The 15,485-nt window shown below is 52.5% G+C and overlaps 1 protein-coding gene and 1 long non-coding RNA gene across 8 annotated transcripts in view; one reads left to right on the top strand and one right to left on the bottom strand.

Annotated features, from left to right (window-relative positions):
* The window catches only part of PMFBP1 (polyamine modulated factor 1 binding protein 1), an 83,632-nt gene that overhangs the window by 8,208 nt on the left and 59,939 nt on the right, over positions 1 to 15,485 (bottom strand). For 4 of the 7 annotated variants that reach the window (XR_014221408.1, XM_082229262.1, XM_082229261.1 and 1 more), the window contains 11 exons: positions 15,308 to 15,400; positions 12,771 to 12,854; positions 6,065 to 6,211; positions 3,988 to 4,059; positions 2,627 to 2,794; positions 2,246 to 2,308; positions 1,872 to 2,039; positions 1,596 to 1,679; positions 931 to 1,098; positions 372 to 614; positions 60 to 281 (listed from right to left, as the gene is read on the bottom strand). Coding sequence is in view for 6 of the 7 variants with exons in the window: in XM_082229262.1 (XP_082085388.1) it covers positions 60 to 281; positions 372 to 614; positions 931 to 1,098; positions 1,596 to 1,679; positions 1,872 to 2,039; positions 2,246 to 2,308; positions 2,627 to 2,794; positions 3,988 to 4,059; positions 6,065 to 6,211; positions 12,771 to 12,854; positions 15,308 to 15,400 (1,512 nt within the window). In the remaining variant the exon portion in view is untranslated. The remainder of the gene's footprint in view (positions 1 to 59; positions 282 to 371; positions 615 to 930; positions 1,099 to 1,595; positions 1,680 to 1,871; positions 2,040 to 2,245; positions 2,309 to 2,626; positions 2,795 to 3,987; positions 4,060 to 6,064; positions 6,212 to 12,770; positions 12,855 to 15,307; positions 15,401 to 15,485) is intronic. The other 3 variants (XM_082229263.1, XM_082229264.1, XM_082229265.1) reach the window with 3 other exon arrangements.
* LOC309535903 lies at positions 1,930 to 8,028 on the top strand. Its single transcript, XR_014221421.1, has 3 exons — positions 1,930 to 2,067; positions 2,639 to 2,822; positions 6,086 to 8,028. It is a non-coding gene; the product is annotated as an uncharacterized lncRNA (long non-coding RNA).

The raw sequence follows: 15,485 nt of genomic DNA, 5'->3' as shown, positions 1-15,485 counted from the left end.
CCAGGAAAGCAGCCAGGCCCCCATTGCTACTGCCTTCCCCTCTGAGCCGGGGCCCCTACCTGGCAGGCGGCCTCCTCCTCCAGGCGCTGCAACTGGCACTCCAGCTCCCCAGCTCTGCTCAGCGAGGCCTGGAACTTCTTCTTGTAGAGCTCCAGGCTGCCCTCCAGGAGGGTGCTGCTGCTCTCCACCTGGCCCAGCTGCTCGTGCAGGTGCCGCTCTCGCTCGCTCTGGCAGGAGAGCTCCCGCTCCTGCTTCTGGGTCACTTCCTCGTAGTAAAGGAGCTGCGGGGGGAAAGGGAGGTAGGCAGCTCTGGCTGGGAGGGTGGGAGGGTGGGAGTGGGGTGTGGGGTGCAGCCAGCTGGCTGGGCTCACCTGCTCCTTGAGGACCTGGCACTGCTGAACCAGCATCTCCAGGTCCAGCGTCTGCTTCTCGATCCGGCACTCGCGGGACTGCAGCTTGCTGAGGTTCTCCTGGTTGCGCCCCTTGCAGATATCCAGCTCCTGCTGCAGGCGCTGCAGCTTGTCTTGCAGCTGGTCCATGCTGGCCTGGTGGTCCTGCCGGGCAGAGAGCTGTTCACCCCGCAGCTGCTCCAGGAGGGCGGCCTTGCTCTGGCTCTGCAAATAGCATGGGAGGGGGGGTGTTGTCATGTGAGTAAGAGGAGGGGTGCCTTGGAGCCTGGTCCCCTCTCTTCCCCACGCAGCAAGGAATGGAACTGGCCCCAATTTGGCTCCTTCCCCCTGCAGTCAGGGGTTCTGGGTGAGCACCTGGAGGAGAGGCAGCCCACAGGGATGCAAGGAGGCTGCAGGCCGTTGAAGGGAAGGGACTCAAACTTTAGGGGGTGGCAGGAAACTGAGATCAGCGGTAGGGAAATGAGGGCCAAACTGAGTTTGCAACCACTCCCCACCCCCACCCCCACCAGAGGGCACGGACCTTGCTGAGGGAGGACTCCTTCTCGTGCTGGAGCTGGCAGATGAGCCGAGTCTGCTCCACTATTGCCTTCTCCTGCTCAGTGCAAGAGTCTCGCAGGCTCCTCAGCTCATCCTGCAGATGGTGGAGCTGCCCCCTGAGGTGGTTCACTTCGGCCTCTTTACCTGCAAGCTGGCAGTGGAGGGGACAGATGAGCATCCTCAGGAGGCTGCCGGGCAATCCACACATTCAGACCATCTCATCCTGTTCCTTCTCTCCCTCCCCTGGCCTGGCTCTGTTCCTCTGTGCTATGTGAGGCAAAGCCCCCGGACCCTCATCCTTGCACTACTGCTGTTTGTCAAGATAGATCCTGAGCTGCCGACTTATAGTCAATCCAGCTTCTGGAACAGGTGAGAGCCCAGAGAACTTCACTGTGCGTTGCCCTGCGATTTGCCTGCTTGTTTCCAAACAACCTGCTGAGGACATACAAGCACCTCCTGTGACCTGACCTTTGGTGATTGATCCTCTGCGGGGGGACAGTCTGCTGTCCTTGGGACCCTTCCCCTGCTCAGAGGACACTGGGGAGGGAGGGAGGGGGGCCTGGCTGTTGGTCACCTTGGGAGCTCCACCCTTTGTGGGCTACTTTTTCAAGACTGTGACAAGGAGGCTCTCTGTCCCCAAAATGTCACCTCATCCTTCCCTTGCACCCGCTCCTCCTCAGCTGCTTTCAGACATCCCTGAAGTTTCACAATTGTCTGGTCACGGAGATCGACCTAGGGGAAGAAGGGCCTGACTAAGAACTGGCAGCTTGGGGGGGGGGGTTCCAGAGACAATGCCTAGAACTTGGAACCTTCCTTGGGTGCTGCTGCAGCAACAACCTTCTCCCTCTGGCAGAAAGAGAAGCAGGAGGCTGCTGGGCCAGGAAGAGTCTTGCCTGGGAGTCCTGCAACAGCTAGCCAGCCTACCTCTCGCTTGGAGGCTTCCTGCTGCTCCACCAGCGCTGCCATGCTCTGAGCCAGTTGTTGGTGCTCTGCGTGGGCGTCAGACAGCCGCTCCTGGCATCGGGAGAGCTCGCACTGTGCTGCTTGGAAGTCAGCCTCCTTCTGCTCCGCCCGCTCTTCGCTCTGCTGCAGCTGCATCCAAGGCCAGGCAAAGCACCACGTGAGAGGATGTGGAGGGAAGGAGGCCGCAGAGAGGCACACCAGGGGGAGGTCCCGCAACACACAGAAGTCCCAGTTTAGAGCAGGAAGAAACTGGGGCAAGCTGGGCTGGGATTTGGAACAGAGTCTCTCTGGGCTTGGAGTGAGAGAGGAGCAGGAGGAGGAAGAGGAAGGCTCACCTGAGTCTGGCAGGTGGAAAGCTGCTCTTGCAAGGAGGCCAGCTGCTCCTTGGTCCTCTGGGCCTGGCAAGAAAGAGAGAGAAGGGCTGAGCAGAGGCCTCAACCCCGAAGCACTTGGCAGGGACGTTGCAGCTTCAATTGCCCAGCCGTCTCCCTCCAGTGTGCCTCTTGCTCACGTACAACCTTCTGCAGGGCACTTAGCTCCTGGTCTGTCTGTCTGCAGCTCCTCCTGGAGGATGTGGGACACGCGCTGCTATGTGCTCAGCAGCTCCTTCTGCTGCCCCACCTGGTTCCAGGAAAAAAGGGCCAGGCCAAAAAAACATCTTTAGCTCCTGAGTGGGTGGGTTTCTCTGGCCCCTCCCAATTCACACTGGGCTGTACCTCACTCTGCAGCATCCTCAGCTGGTGACGTGCCAAGGACTCTTTCTGCTGAAGGTCTTGGATCTCCTCCTCCCTGCTGCGGACTCTGGACTCAGAGGCAGCCTGGGAAGCCCGAGAGGCTGCCAAATTTTCCTGCAGCTGGTGGATAATGTCCTTGTACTGCTGCACCTGCCATGGCAACAGCGTTTTAAACAAGGTAAGCACAGAAGAACCCTGCAAAGAGGCTTTGCTGCTCGGTTAACCTCAGAATTGCCCCTCCTCCAAAAAGTAGCAGTGGCAAAGGATTTGAGACCTGCCGTTCCCGCCCCCCACCCCATATCAGTTTTTAGATGAAGGTTTTGGAGGGTATTTGGGAATTACTGAGCCTTTTTTTTTTTTTTTTTTTTTTTTTTTGTTTAACAGGCATTGCTTTTCTTGATTTCCTGGCTTTAAAATTATTTAATGGGTTATTATTGTTTGCTAATAAGGTCAGAAGGGTCCTGCTGGATCAGCCCCACTAAAAAAGCTACCTTATACAGTGGTACCTCAGGTTACAAACTTAATTCGTTCCAGAGGTCTGTTCTTAACCTGAAACCGTTCTTAACCTGAGGTGCGCTTTGGCTAATGGGGCCTCCCGCGTTGCGATTTCTGTTCTCATCCTGGGGCAAAGTTCGCAACCCAAGGTAACTACTTCCAGGTTAGTGAACCCAAAGTGTTTGTAACCTGAAGCATTTGTAACCCGAGGTACCACTGTAATAAGTAAGGTCAATGGTCCATCTAGCTCAAGACTGACACAGACTGGCAGCAACCAGCAGGAAATCTCTCCCTGCTCCACCTAGTGATGCCACCAGGAATTGAAGCTGTGTCACCCGAGCATACAAAAGCATATGGCCTTGCCCAGCCCAGCCCCATCTGGTCCTCAGTGGCCAACCAGATGCCCCCAAAGGGAAGCCCACAAGCAGGGCGAGAATACATTAGCTTCACTCCTCACTTGTGATTCCCAGCAACTGGGATCCAGAAGCATTTACTGATTCTGAGGCCAGAATACAGCCATCTTTGTCCTTCCTAGAGTGTGTATCTGGAGACAACAGTTTCCTTCTGGGTCTTTCCCTTCCACCAGGTTTCGGTTTTGCGCACAATATCTATGCTCCCCTCTAAGACAAAGAGCTCCAACTTATCCATCTTGTCTCAGAGGCTTCTAGCATTATATCGTTATCACTGGGAGCCTCTGGGAGGAACCCAGGGATGGAAGCATTTAAAAGAAATCAAAAGAGCCCAAATGCCCAGAGACTGCAGGGAAGAGAAGGGCACGTGGTCCTCTTGGGATAAACCTCCTTCCCTCAAGCACCTTGGACTAGGGCCAGGAGAGGGACACATGGTACCTGCTGCTCTGCTGCTTGGCTATCAGCTGCTGCTCTTGCCAGCTTCGCCATTTGCTGCTTTTGCTGCCAGATCTGGAAGACAAATTGGGCACCTGCAGCTCTTTTGTGGTAGCCATGGCCTGAAAGCGAGCATCTAGCTCAGGGGATCCTCAGGCAGGCCAGCCAGCCAAGAGGGTTTTCAGACAGGAAAAGAAAGGTGTGAATGCCAGAAGCCATCAGTGGGCTCCCAGGAGGTCTTTCCAAGCCTTTCGTCCTGCTCACTTCGTTCTCTGCTCTCTAGCACTAGGCCTGCCTCCCAGTGGCGTAGCGTGGGTTGTCAGCACCCGGGGCAAGGCAAGTAATTTGCGCCCCCTAACCCGTGGATTTGCGCCCCCTAACCGGTGGATTTGCGCCCCCTAACCCTAACCCCCAGATGTTGCGCCCGGTGCGGCTGGCCCCCCCTGCACCCCCCACGCTACGCCACTGCTGCCTCCTCCACTAGGGCTTGCTACATTTCCTTTTTTTTAATAATAATTTTTATTGCATTTTTCCCAAATTACAGAAAGAACAAAAGAATGAACAGAATAGAAAAAAGAAGGGAAAAAAAGAACAGAAAATCACGACCATTTCAGGAACTTATTTCAAATTTCCATTGGACTTCCCCACATCTCCCACATAATGCATTCTTGATAATAAAGTTATCAGCAAATTATACCCTTATTTCGTGTGTTTCTTTATATTTTCAGTTGCAATTTAAGTTTAAATCTCTTATTCTCCATTTACTCTAAAAATATAACATAATGTCGTTTTTACCCATTTAAACTTTGATTCTTTCATAGATGTTGTCCAATTTCATAGATAATTAAATTTCGTTGCTGGGGCTAACGTTCCAAATCATACGGCATCTTATGATTCATACAACTTATAATACTTTTGCAGATAGTCTTTAAATTTTTTCCAGTCCTCCTCCATTGCCTCTTCTCCCAGGTCTCGGATCCTTGCAGTCATCTCGGCTAGTTCCATGTAGTTCATCAATTGCGTCTGCCAATCCTCCAGTGTGGGCAAATCTTGGGTCTTCCAATGCTTGGCGATAAGAATTCTTGCTGCTGTTGTAGCATGCATAAAAAAAGTTCTATCCTTTTTTAACACCTTCTGGCCGACAATGCCCAGAAGGAAGGCCTCTGGTTTCTTGGGAAAGGTGTACTTAAACACCTTTTTTAACTCGTTATAGATCATTTCCCAGAAGGCCTTCAATCTTGGACAAGTCCACCAGAGGTGAAAGAATGTCCCCTCAGCTTCCTTACATTTCCAACATTTATTATCGGACAAATGGTATATCTTAGCCAGTTTGACCGGGGTCATGTACCACCTGTATACCATTTTCATAATATTTTCTTTCAGAGCATTACATGCAGTAAATTTCATACCGGTGGTCCATAACCTCTCCCAATCTTCAGACATGATATTATAACCAATGTCCTGAGCCCATTTTATCATTGCTGATTTAACTATCTCATCCTGGGTGTTCCATTTAAGCAGCAAGTTATACATTCTCGATAATAACTTGGTCTTTGGTTCTAGCAACTCTGTCTCAAGTTTCGATTTTTCCACCTGGAATCCTGTTTTTTTATCTAGCTTAAAAACCTCATTAATTTGGGCATAGTGTAGCCAATTTTGCACCTTATCCTTTAATTTTTCAAAGCTCTGCAACCTCCAATTACCTCCAATGTTTTCTATTATTTCCCAATATTTCGGCCAGTATGCCTCCATATTGGGTGTTTTCCGAGCTTTGGCCTCTATTGGTGAAATCCACCTCGGAGTTTTGCTTTCCAATAAGTCTTTATATTTTTTTGGGCTTGCTACATTTCCAACTCTTGCACAGCCTGCCTGCATTCAGATGCCTGGGGCAAGGAGCGTAGGCTTGGGTAAAGCCCCCAGCATGGCTCTGTGGGGTGGGATGGCAGCTCACAGGGGGTGACAATAAAACAAGCTCTGTGGCTCCCACTGCCTCCCACTCTACCAGGCTTCTGCCTGCCCCCAAGTCCTTCATTCTGGGGACGGGGGTTGGGGACTGTCCAGGTGGCCCAGCACTCTATACCTGCTCTCTGGTTCCCTGCAGGTCCTCCTGCTGCTCCTGGACTTGGATCTCCAGCTGGCAGATGAGGCCTTCCTGTTCGGTCATTTGCTGCTGCAGGGCGCTGTGGGTCTCCTGGAGTCTGTGCAGTGCCTCACTCTGCTCCGCAGCCTGGAAGGGAACACAACGGCCTGAGGGCCTCCTCCCACTCCCTCTGGGTCTTTGGCAGGGCTATGAGCTCCCTGCCTCCGCCCTGAACTTGACTACTTCACTGGGCAAACCTGGCACCCTTCCAGGTCAATGCAGGGCTGCCTCTTCAAACAGAAATTGGACTCAGATGTGGAGGGGCTAGAGGAGATAGGGGCGCCCACTTGCAGAACGCCCTCTGCAGGGAAGCTTGCCTGGGGCCACATCTGATGTCTTTCTGGTGCCAAGCAGAGACCTTAAAAAAAAAAAAATTAGCCCAGCACACCATCAAGCTGGTCTCAACCTAGCATTTTAAAAATGTTGTTTCTGTTCTGAAGAGCCACCTCCTCACTCCTGATGTGCTGGGAACTCTGACTGCGTAGCTCAGTGCAATATTCAGATGAAGGTCAGTGAGAGGCAACCCCACTGGAAAGAAGCACAGACCTCTTGATGGGGAAGCTTCCTCGCCTTAATTGGGAGCATCAATGAGGAAGCAGGGAAGGTACTCCCAGCCCACACAGCCCACAGTCACTCTTGCATCCACACACATGCCTCTTGGGGGCAGTTCTCATGACCTACAGGTAGAGGAGGCTTGGGTCAGCCATGAACTCCTGGGCAAAATGAATACAGTCATTCTGGAGGGAAGGGCGAGGAGGCTATAGGGGCCGAGAAGGCAGGGATGATGGCAACCTCCTGGGCAAAGGCCAGAAATGCAGATGGAGGCACCCACTTTCAGCGGTCGGAGGACCACCTGTCCTGGTAGGAGCCTCTTGGTCTGCCAGGGAGGTGGCCAAAACAGATGCAATCCAAAGAGCCTTTAGAGGAAATGGACCTGTTGTGGCTCTTGGAAGCACTAACCTTCTTTGCCAGATGCAAGACAGGCCGACCACTTTCCACCGGGGCCCTCCCTGCTCCTCTGCCACTCCAGATGCAGAGGAGGAAGCTGCCTTGGCTCCCCTTTTGTGGCCCTCCTGCTCTCTCTGCTCAGCCACCAAAGAAGAAGTTGTCGGCAGTGAGGTTTTAATCCCTTCCTCCTTGCCAGCTGCAGGCCCAGCAGAGGATCAATAGTGTTTAGACAGCCAAGGAGATCCCTTTCCCTCCTAAAGCACCCGATCAATAGCAGCCTTTCCCCTCCTTTTCCCCTCCCTCCACGCACGAAAGAACAAGCGTCAAAGAACCGGCGCCTTTGGGCTGATTGGGATGCCCAAAGGCAAGGAGTGGTTGCTGGCTATATGTGCCCACTGGGAATCACACCGCAAATCCTTGCTGCTTCAGACCCAGCGGGTCCAAAGAGGCATGAGGTCTCATTTCTGGGCCAGATCCTGAGTCCAGAGTGCGCCCGAGAGCTGCAGGAGTTACTTCATCCTCTGAGCTTTTCCGAACTGCAGCCTGTGGGATGGGTAGCTAAGCCTACTTAGGAAGAGGCAGAACATCCTCCTCATCACGTCCTTCCACAAGGAGGGCTCCAAGCCCCAAGCATCTTCTCCCCTGGTTCTCATGCTTTGTATGGCTGGACAAGTCCAAGGTAAAGGACAGGCCATGTTGTGTGGGGCTGGTGTGTCACCTGGGAGCACTGCCACTGCACCTTGTGGAGAAGGATGCTGAAAGCAGGAGGCACCTGGAGGAGCCTGTAGCGCCAAGCGGGAGGCACATCCCACCCCCCCTTGCTGTGGAGCGACTCAGGCAACGGCAAAAAGCCACCGAGGAAATCCCGCCTCCCTTTAATTGCTGCCTTCATGTTATTCTTTTCAAGGCTGTGTTAATTGAAATTAAACAGCTGCCACGTTCTGGCTGGGACAAAAGCTGTCTCTGCTCTGCTCCTTCGTGATTTAATGAAGACTGACACGCGGTGAGAAAACAACAACGGCTCACATCTTCCCAGATGCCAACAAAGCGTGGGGAGGGAGCAGGGGGCCGCCCCTCCCCACCCCAAAGAACCGCATCCCTCAATTGGAACCACACCCCCAGGTCACAGACCACATTACCTCTGAGTTCTGGGCAGCTCTTAACACACCACCAGCCTTAAGGAAAGACGTGGGTGTATCAGGTGGCAACTGCCAGGTGCCCTGTGCTTGCTATGCCAGGCACAGACCTGTGAACTTCATCCTCAGGTGTGCAGCTGCTGGCTTGTGCCATCGCTCCCTGGTGTGCCCTCTTGGGAGGATGGAGCCTGTGTGGTTCACTCATTGCCTGACCTTGGGTGCTCTTCACATCCCCAGTCAACCCCAATCTGGGCCTCTTCTTTTCTACTAGAAGGGGTTCCCCTGTTGGCACTTAGCCAGCATATTGGGCAAGTGGGGTGGTGTCTAACCTAGGCAAGAGGGAGTCCCCTGACTTGGCCTTGGTCTGAGAGGTTGCTGCTGCTCTGTTTGGTCTGGGCAGTCGCACCCTGAGTTGTTGGCTTGGTGGGCCCCACTTGGCACCACAGGGGCACAGGGAGCACTTTCACGTCTGCCATGGGCATCTGTTGCTTCTGGGCCAAAGCACACAAGGAAGGCCTTCAAGGGCCTGCTCACAGGATCACAACTTGCTGAAGGGTGAGGAAAGTGTACTGCTGTCTGCTTGGGGAGTTCACCATTGTGTGGAAAGAGATAGATCAGGGGTCAGCAAGCTAAGGCCCACGGACCCCCGCCGCCCGCTCGGTCGGCTCCCATGCACCGCGCGGAACTGGCGCGGAGCAGAGTGGGGACCACCTTCTGTGATGCTGGCCAGCTTCCCATTGGCTGCAGGAAGCTCCTGCAGCCAATGGGAAGCTGTGCACGCCTCCTCTGCACTGGAAGGAGCGCCAGAAATAGTGCTTGCATGTGCATGAACACTCTGGCCCACTGAGGCATCTGCGGGACTGTGAACCAGCCCAAGCCACAAAACTCTGCCAACCCCTGAGACAGATGAAAAGAGAAGCCCAGGACAAGGGTGTGGGGCACCTGGCTGGCTGGTTAGATGGTGCGCTGATCCCACCCGGGACCTTGTGTGCTTCCCGTGTCAGAGGCTGTATGAAGCCTCTGAATAACACTTACAGGGGAATCCAGGCAGGCAGGATGCTGTTGCCCTCAGGTGTACATCCCTCACAGGGCCTCTGGCTGGCCACTATTAAGAACAGAAGGCCTCCATTGGTCTGATCCAGCAGCCAGGCTCCTCTTAAACCTGGGTCTCAACAACAGACTTGGATCCTGAGCCTTTGCTACTCCTCGCGTCTTCAAAAATGGGAAAGAGAAGCCCCTTCCTCCCCTCTCCTCCACAAACGGGCCTGGCAGGCACAGCACTGTTCAGCACAGCAAAATATGCAAAATGACGCATGAGCACAGACCTCATTAACACCCGCCTCCAACATCATTAAGATGTTTCCAAGAAAATTAATTGAGAGACTCATTAAAAATAAATTAAGAAAAATGTGTTGCAGAGCGCTTGCTCTGAGCTCGTAAATCACAGCTCGAAGCTCCGGGCTGCTGTGCAGACAATTAACGCCGGCCAATTTGTTTTACCCTGACTGCGAAAATTAGAAAGCAGACGTGGAGATTAGATTAGGGGTGTCTGTCGAGCGGAACTCAGAGTGCATATTTTAGGATACAAAATGGAAATTAGGAAAACAACAAAGGCCGGCCAGATTTTATTCCATCCGAGGGGCTGATGGGCAGAGATGGGGAAGGGCAGCAAGAGGCTGGTGGAGAGCAGCCCCCCCCCCCGCAAGATGGTAGCTATCAGGGGCCGATTTGTGCAGAGATACCAGCTGCCCACCACACAGCATGGAGGGAAGGGGGTTCCCAGCCCTTTGGGCTGTAAGACATGTTCCAATTCCCTCAGCAACATGAACAGAAAGAGTCTCTGTCCTGCACTCAGGCCCCTCCCAGCTCTCCAGAAAGTCAGTTACTGGAAGATCTGTAAAACAAGTCTCAGAGGTCTCCAACCCCAAAGACTGCTTGATGCAGGAAGCGGGAGACCAGCCCTGGTACAGCAACTCCCACGCAGTCTAGAGAAGCACACGATCCTCTGGGCACCCCATGGGCCTTGGAACAGCACACCATGAAGTTGTTGGCTGACTTGGTACGCAAGTAGAGAAGAAGGAAGGGAAGCAACTTGTCCTTAAGCTCAATCCTACACTCTGGCCCTTGGCCATAGCCCTTGCACAGGCTGGAGGAGGCATTTTCCTGCCCGTCTCAGGACTGCAGCCTGACCTGAGGCTTTCAGAGGCTCTTGCAAAGTTTAAAGAATCCAGGAAGCATCAGCACAAGGAGGAGCAAGCTGCCTGTGCCAAGGAAGACAGAATGGCCCTCTCACCCACCCGAACCCTGGATTGGCAGCCACCCCCAAGTACCCAAAGCAAGAAGAAGAGAAGAGTGGATGTTGAAGTCATTTCTGTACTTCAAAAGTCAGGCAGCTGCCAGAGAGGCAGGCAGAGTGTTAGAGGAGGACAATGCAAAAGGAAGGAAATGGCAGAAGGGTCTCCACTGAAGGAGCATTTGAAGAGGTGACATTAAACTCAAAAAGGAATTAGAACGAATTATCTAATTAAGCATACACTTCGCAACAGAGCACTGGGGTCAGGTGGCATCAACCCAAAAGGTGAATGGGACTGGAAGACAGCCAAACACAGCACCCATTTTTCTTTTTTTAACAAAAGAAAACTGAGAAGGAATCCAGAAAGTCCAAGGCAAACATCTACACAACAGAATTAAGCCAGATGAGATTTCATCCTGTGGTGAAAGTCTTGCTCCATCATAATGTGCCAAGAGAAGAGGTGGACGGGAGAAATGAGCAGGTAGCATTTCCTAAGGAAAGGAGTCAGCTGTGTCATTTCAGAGAAGCCCTGAGCACAGATCTCAGTGCCTTCCTGCCTTACACTGTGGACCACCATGGCTGGCCCAGAGCGCTGGCAGCTTAGCACTGAAGGGCCAAAGAACTGCTGTTTATTACTAAATCCAATACTAAGGGGTGCTTGATACTCAGGCCACTGGGGGTGGGGGGTGGAAGGAATGCAGTAAGATTTAGAGAGAAGTTTAAGGGGCTGTGAGCACAACCACAACCACACACCTATAATCCCTCATTGCCTCTGGTATTCTTTGCTCGCTTCTGGCTGGTGTCTGGAGAACATTTTCAGGGCCCAGCTACAGCGGTGGAGGGTGGCAGGAAGCCCTGTGGAGCAAAAAATCTTCCTAGCAAGGGCCCCTGTTTGATGCAGCAGGTGATGTAGACATCTCACCCACCCCTGGCCAAGAGTCATAAAAGCAATGGGAACCTGTGTGTAGCTGCCTCCATTTTGGCTGCCGTTAGTAATTAATACAACTCTTGCCTGTCCTTTCCTGCACATTGGCAATGCTGGGGGTGGGAGGATTGGAGTTCCTGAAAAGGACAGCAGGGGTCTCCCTCAGCCTTTGCAAGCTCTGCCTCTGCTGTTCCCCCACACCCCACCGCATCTACTGCATAATTTCAAAATGGCAGCTTTTTGAAAATTCACCTTGATTGCCAGACATGAGAAGTGACTCATCCCGCAGTGACTGTCTGGCAGAGGGATGGGATCAGACAGCAGACAATGAGGGACGGGACGCATTAACAGTGTCTATTACAGAGCTCTCAAAAATACCTTTGTTCTGTCAAAGATCCCATCATTTGCTAGTTGTGTTCCTCTGAAAGCAGGGAATTAAACACACACACACAGATTCTGACACACACACCCTCCCAGGGATGCTGTGGGGAGAGGGGGAAAGAGGCAATGGTGCCCCATATCTGTGGATTCTCAAAAGCCAGAAAGAAAAGACGGCAAGTTGCTCCCTGCAAATTCAGCAGCTGACAGGCACAGAATAAAAGGCAGCCATCCGCAGCTCCATTCCCACCTAGAGCAGAATTTCCTCACCAGAGGCAGAAGACAAAACAGGGCTCATCCTCTCAGCCATTGGACCTCCTGGTAGAAGCCCAGCACTTGCCTGTCCCTTTGCCCTCCCTCCTTCCCAGGGTTGGGGAGCTTCAAGGAAACCTTGACTGGGGAAGCAGTCAAAACTCACACTTGGCACCTCTGTTTTTGCAGGAAATGGCAGGCAGTTCCAAATGCAGGCATGTACACACCTCTGCCGTGCCACACTGGCTGCAAGTGCATGCCTTGAGCAGTCACAGCGACAACCCCCCTGGCTGGTGCTCAAAGACAGGAGGAGGGAGGGAGGGTGGGGAACTGAGCAACTCCAGCAGTCCAGGCATGGCAAGCCAGATGTGCTCAGTGCCGGACATTTTGACTCCCTCCTTCTGTCAGACTGACTGATGCACCACATAACCCCAGCTCAATGCTTCTGGTGCTGTGAGGACCATGACCATGTGGTGGAAGGCAGACAGGCAGGCAGAAGAGTAGCTGCTCAAGCACCCTTCCAACCCTGAAGCGCAACTCCATGGCCTCCTAGTGACCAGGCTAGCCCCTACCTGCCTCTCTGAAGAACGCCTGTCTTCTCACGCCTTACTGAAAGCAAGCATCAAGGAGAGCTGATACTAGTGGACAAGCTGGCAACTCTTGGAGCGTCCTTCTCTCACCCCAGCCCTTCACAACCCTTTGCCTCCACAGTACCTCTGAGAGGGCCAAGCTGTATTTGCTCCTCCAGGTAACTGCTTCCGCTTCTGGTGCCACCAGCCGAGCTGCTGCTCTTTCTGTCTGAAAGAGAAGACCAGACACACAGCTGGTAAAGAGGCTCACATTCCCCCTGGGAGCAGCGAGGACAAGTGAAGCCCCTTGAGAGCCTCCCCTGCCCTTCATGATTCCAGATTTACACACATCACAGTTGCTATTACTGTTTTTTGTATCCTGTCATTCTGCTAAACAAAAATATCTAAGGTGCCCAGCCGCGTCCTGGTTAAAGCCAGGAAGCCATGAAAAGGAGGAGGCGGCGGAGGAGGTGGTGGTAAGAGGAACAAAAGAATGGGAAATGCACCATTGTTAGCAAAATATGTAACTTCTCACTGAAAATCAACCTTGTGGCAAGAGGACTGGAAGGTAGCCAAAGTAATACCAATTTTGGAAAAAAAGGGGTGAGGAACTTGCAGAGCTGTAAGCCTAACCTCTGTCCCAGGTAAAGTTGGGGGAGCATGATGAGGCTGGCAATACAAGCATGTGGAAGAATAAGCCTTGCCAAGAAATGATCAGCATTGCTTGTGCAAAGAGTATACCTGCCTCAAGCACCTTTCAACCACAGCACACAGTGTACCTGGACTTTCAAAAGGCCTTTGATGAAGTTGCTTACCAAGGTCGGTCATGGGGCCAGAGGACAAAATCCTCTTGTTTAGATCATACAGTAATGAGGATGAAAAACAAGAGGATTTTCATGAAGAATGGAATCAAGCCAAAAGTCTCCTCACATATTATATTGGGACTAGAGCTGTGTGGTGAAGAACGAAGTCAGCAGGTTTATAACGGGCTGTGAAATCCCAAGAAGCCTGGAAAGTGCCTGAAACCAATCCCTCCAACTGATCAGCAGGTGACATTTAGTATAACACAGTGAGTCACATCAGGAGAGAAAAAATACATAAATTGTCTACCCCAGAAAGAGTTCTGCAGGCTCCAATGGAAAGCAGCCCTGAAAAAAAGAAACTCTGGGTGCTGGGCCAGTGAAAATGGTGGCAGGGCTATCAAAGAGAAAGTTTCGTATTGACTGCATAGCATCCATAGGGGGCCAATAACTAGAATATAGCTGGTGGCTCTGGCCACCAATCCCAAAAAGGAAATGTGCAGAGAGGGAAACGAAAAGGATCAGGAAGCTGAAGCGCTTCTCTAGATGAGAAAAGGCAAAAACATTTAGACAAGTGGGTGGCATTACAAAATTATGAAAGTAGATCAATAAATAGAAACTATTCTTTCTCTCAAAACACACTTTTACACTTGGAATATCTACCAAAACTGATTTGGATAAGAACATGCAAAGAGCAGAGTCAGTTTCACAAGAGTCATCATTAAACGTGCAGAACTCTCTTTCTTATCCACCACACAGAATCACAGAACTGGAAGGGATCCCAAGGGTCATCTAGTCCAACTCCCTGCAATGCAGGAATCTCAGCTAAAGCAACCAGGACAGATGGTCATCCAACCTCTGCCTAAAAACCTGCAATGAAGGAGAGCACACAACCTCCTAAGGGGGAGTGTTCCACCTCTGTGATGGGCAGGCAAGAGCCTGGTTCACAGGCAGCCTCCTCTGACCCTCTCCTGCCTTTCGCCCTGTCCTGCTCCAGGGTCCTGCCTTTGAAAATCTCCCCTCTCTGTAATTAATCAGTGGGTGGGATAGCGGGGCTCAAAGAGTCATAGGCAGCCTTTGCAACTACTGCTCCCCACCCCAGCACACAAAACTAAAGGGCCTTCGACTGAAGCAGCATTAAAAAACCCAGCCAGGTACTTTATGATACTGAGAAAAATGCCTGAAGGAAGGAAGAAACAGCACTTTTGTTCTGCCCCAAGAGGAGACCTGCAGTTGGCAGCTCTGCCTTCCCCTGGATGCGGAGAGGCTGCCTTCCTGCCATGGCTCTATGACTGGATGCTGGGCTCAAGCAGCAGCAAAGGGAACATGCACTGGGATCCCAGCTCATTTCCCCAAGGGGCTTCTCTGGAGGGCTCTGCTTTGTAAGCAGCAGTGGCTCCACTTTGGGCTGTGTACCTGGAAGCACCTAACCACCTGCCTGTCTGGAGTATGGCATCAGAGACATGGTGCCCAGCCTGTCTGAGGGCCTGGCAGAGGGGCAGGCCAAACATGGTGGCCAGTATGGCGGAGGGCAAGGCATGCAACCACATGGCACTTCTGCTTTTGTTGGTTCCTCCCTTAGCGTGAGTGTTGCCTGCATTGTTCTGTTTTGTGGTGTCGACCTGCAGCACAATTGGAAGCGGCCTTGGCAGTGAACCCAGGAGGGCACAGTGCAGAGCCACCCTCTCTCCTGTCTTGGCATGGCCACCCACTGGCACCCCCTCCTCTCAGTAAAGAGCAGGACAATCCCACCTATCTTCCCTTCAGGTCTTCTGGAGGCAGATGTGACAAATGCAACAAAAGAACAGCCCTTTCTGCAATGGAAGAAGAGATCACAATGAGACAAGGAGCAGAGGTTTACCTGTTGTCCAGTCAAACCTACCAGCGCCTTCTCCTTGCCGCTCCTCTGGGCTGCTTCTGTCTCCAAGCATGGACTCCTTTCGCAATCTTTGAGGCAGGACGCCAGTTTCTCAATCTGGTAGGGAAGCAGGTGGCGGATTAGAGGGACCCTCCGTCACCCCCAGGCCCCTCCTGTGCCTGTCCCCTAACGCACTCCAGAG

Source organism: Podarcis vaucheri (assembly GCF_965113315.1).
Source record: "Podarcis vaucheri genome assembly, chromosome: 7".
NCBI classification, from domain to species: domain Eukaryota; kingdom Metazoa; phylum Chordata; class Lepidosauria; order Squamata; family Lacertidae; genus Podarcis; species Podarcis vaucheri.
This window is presented reverse-complemented; position numbering and strand designations above follow the sequence as displayed.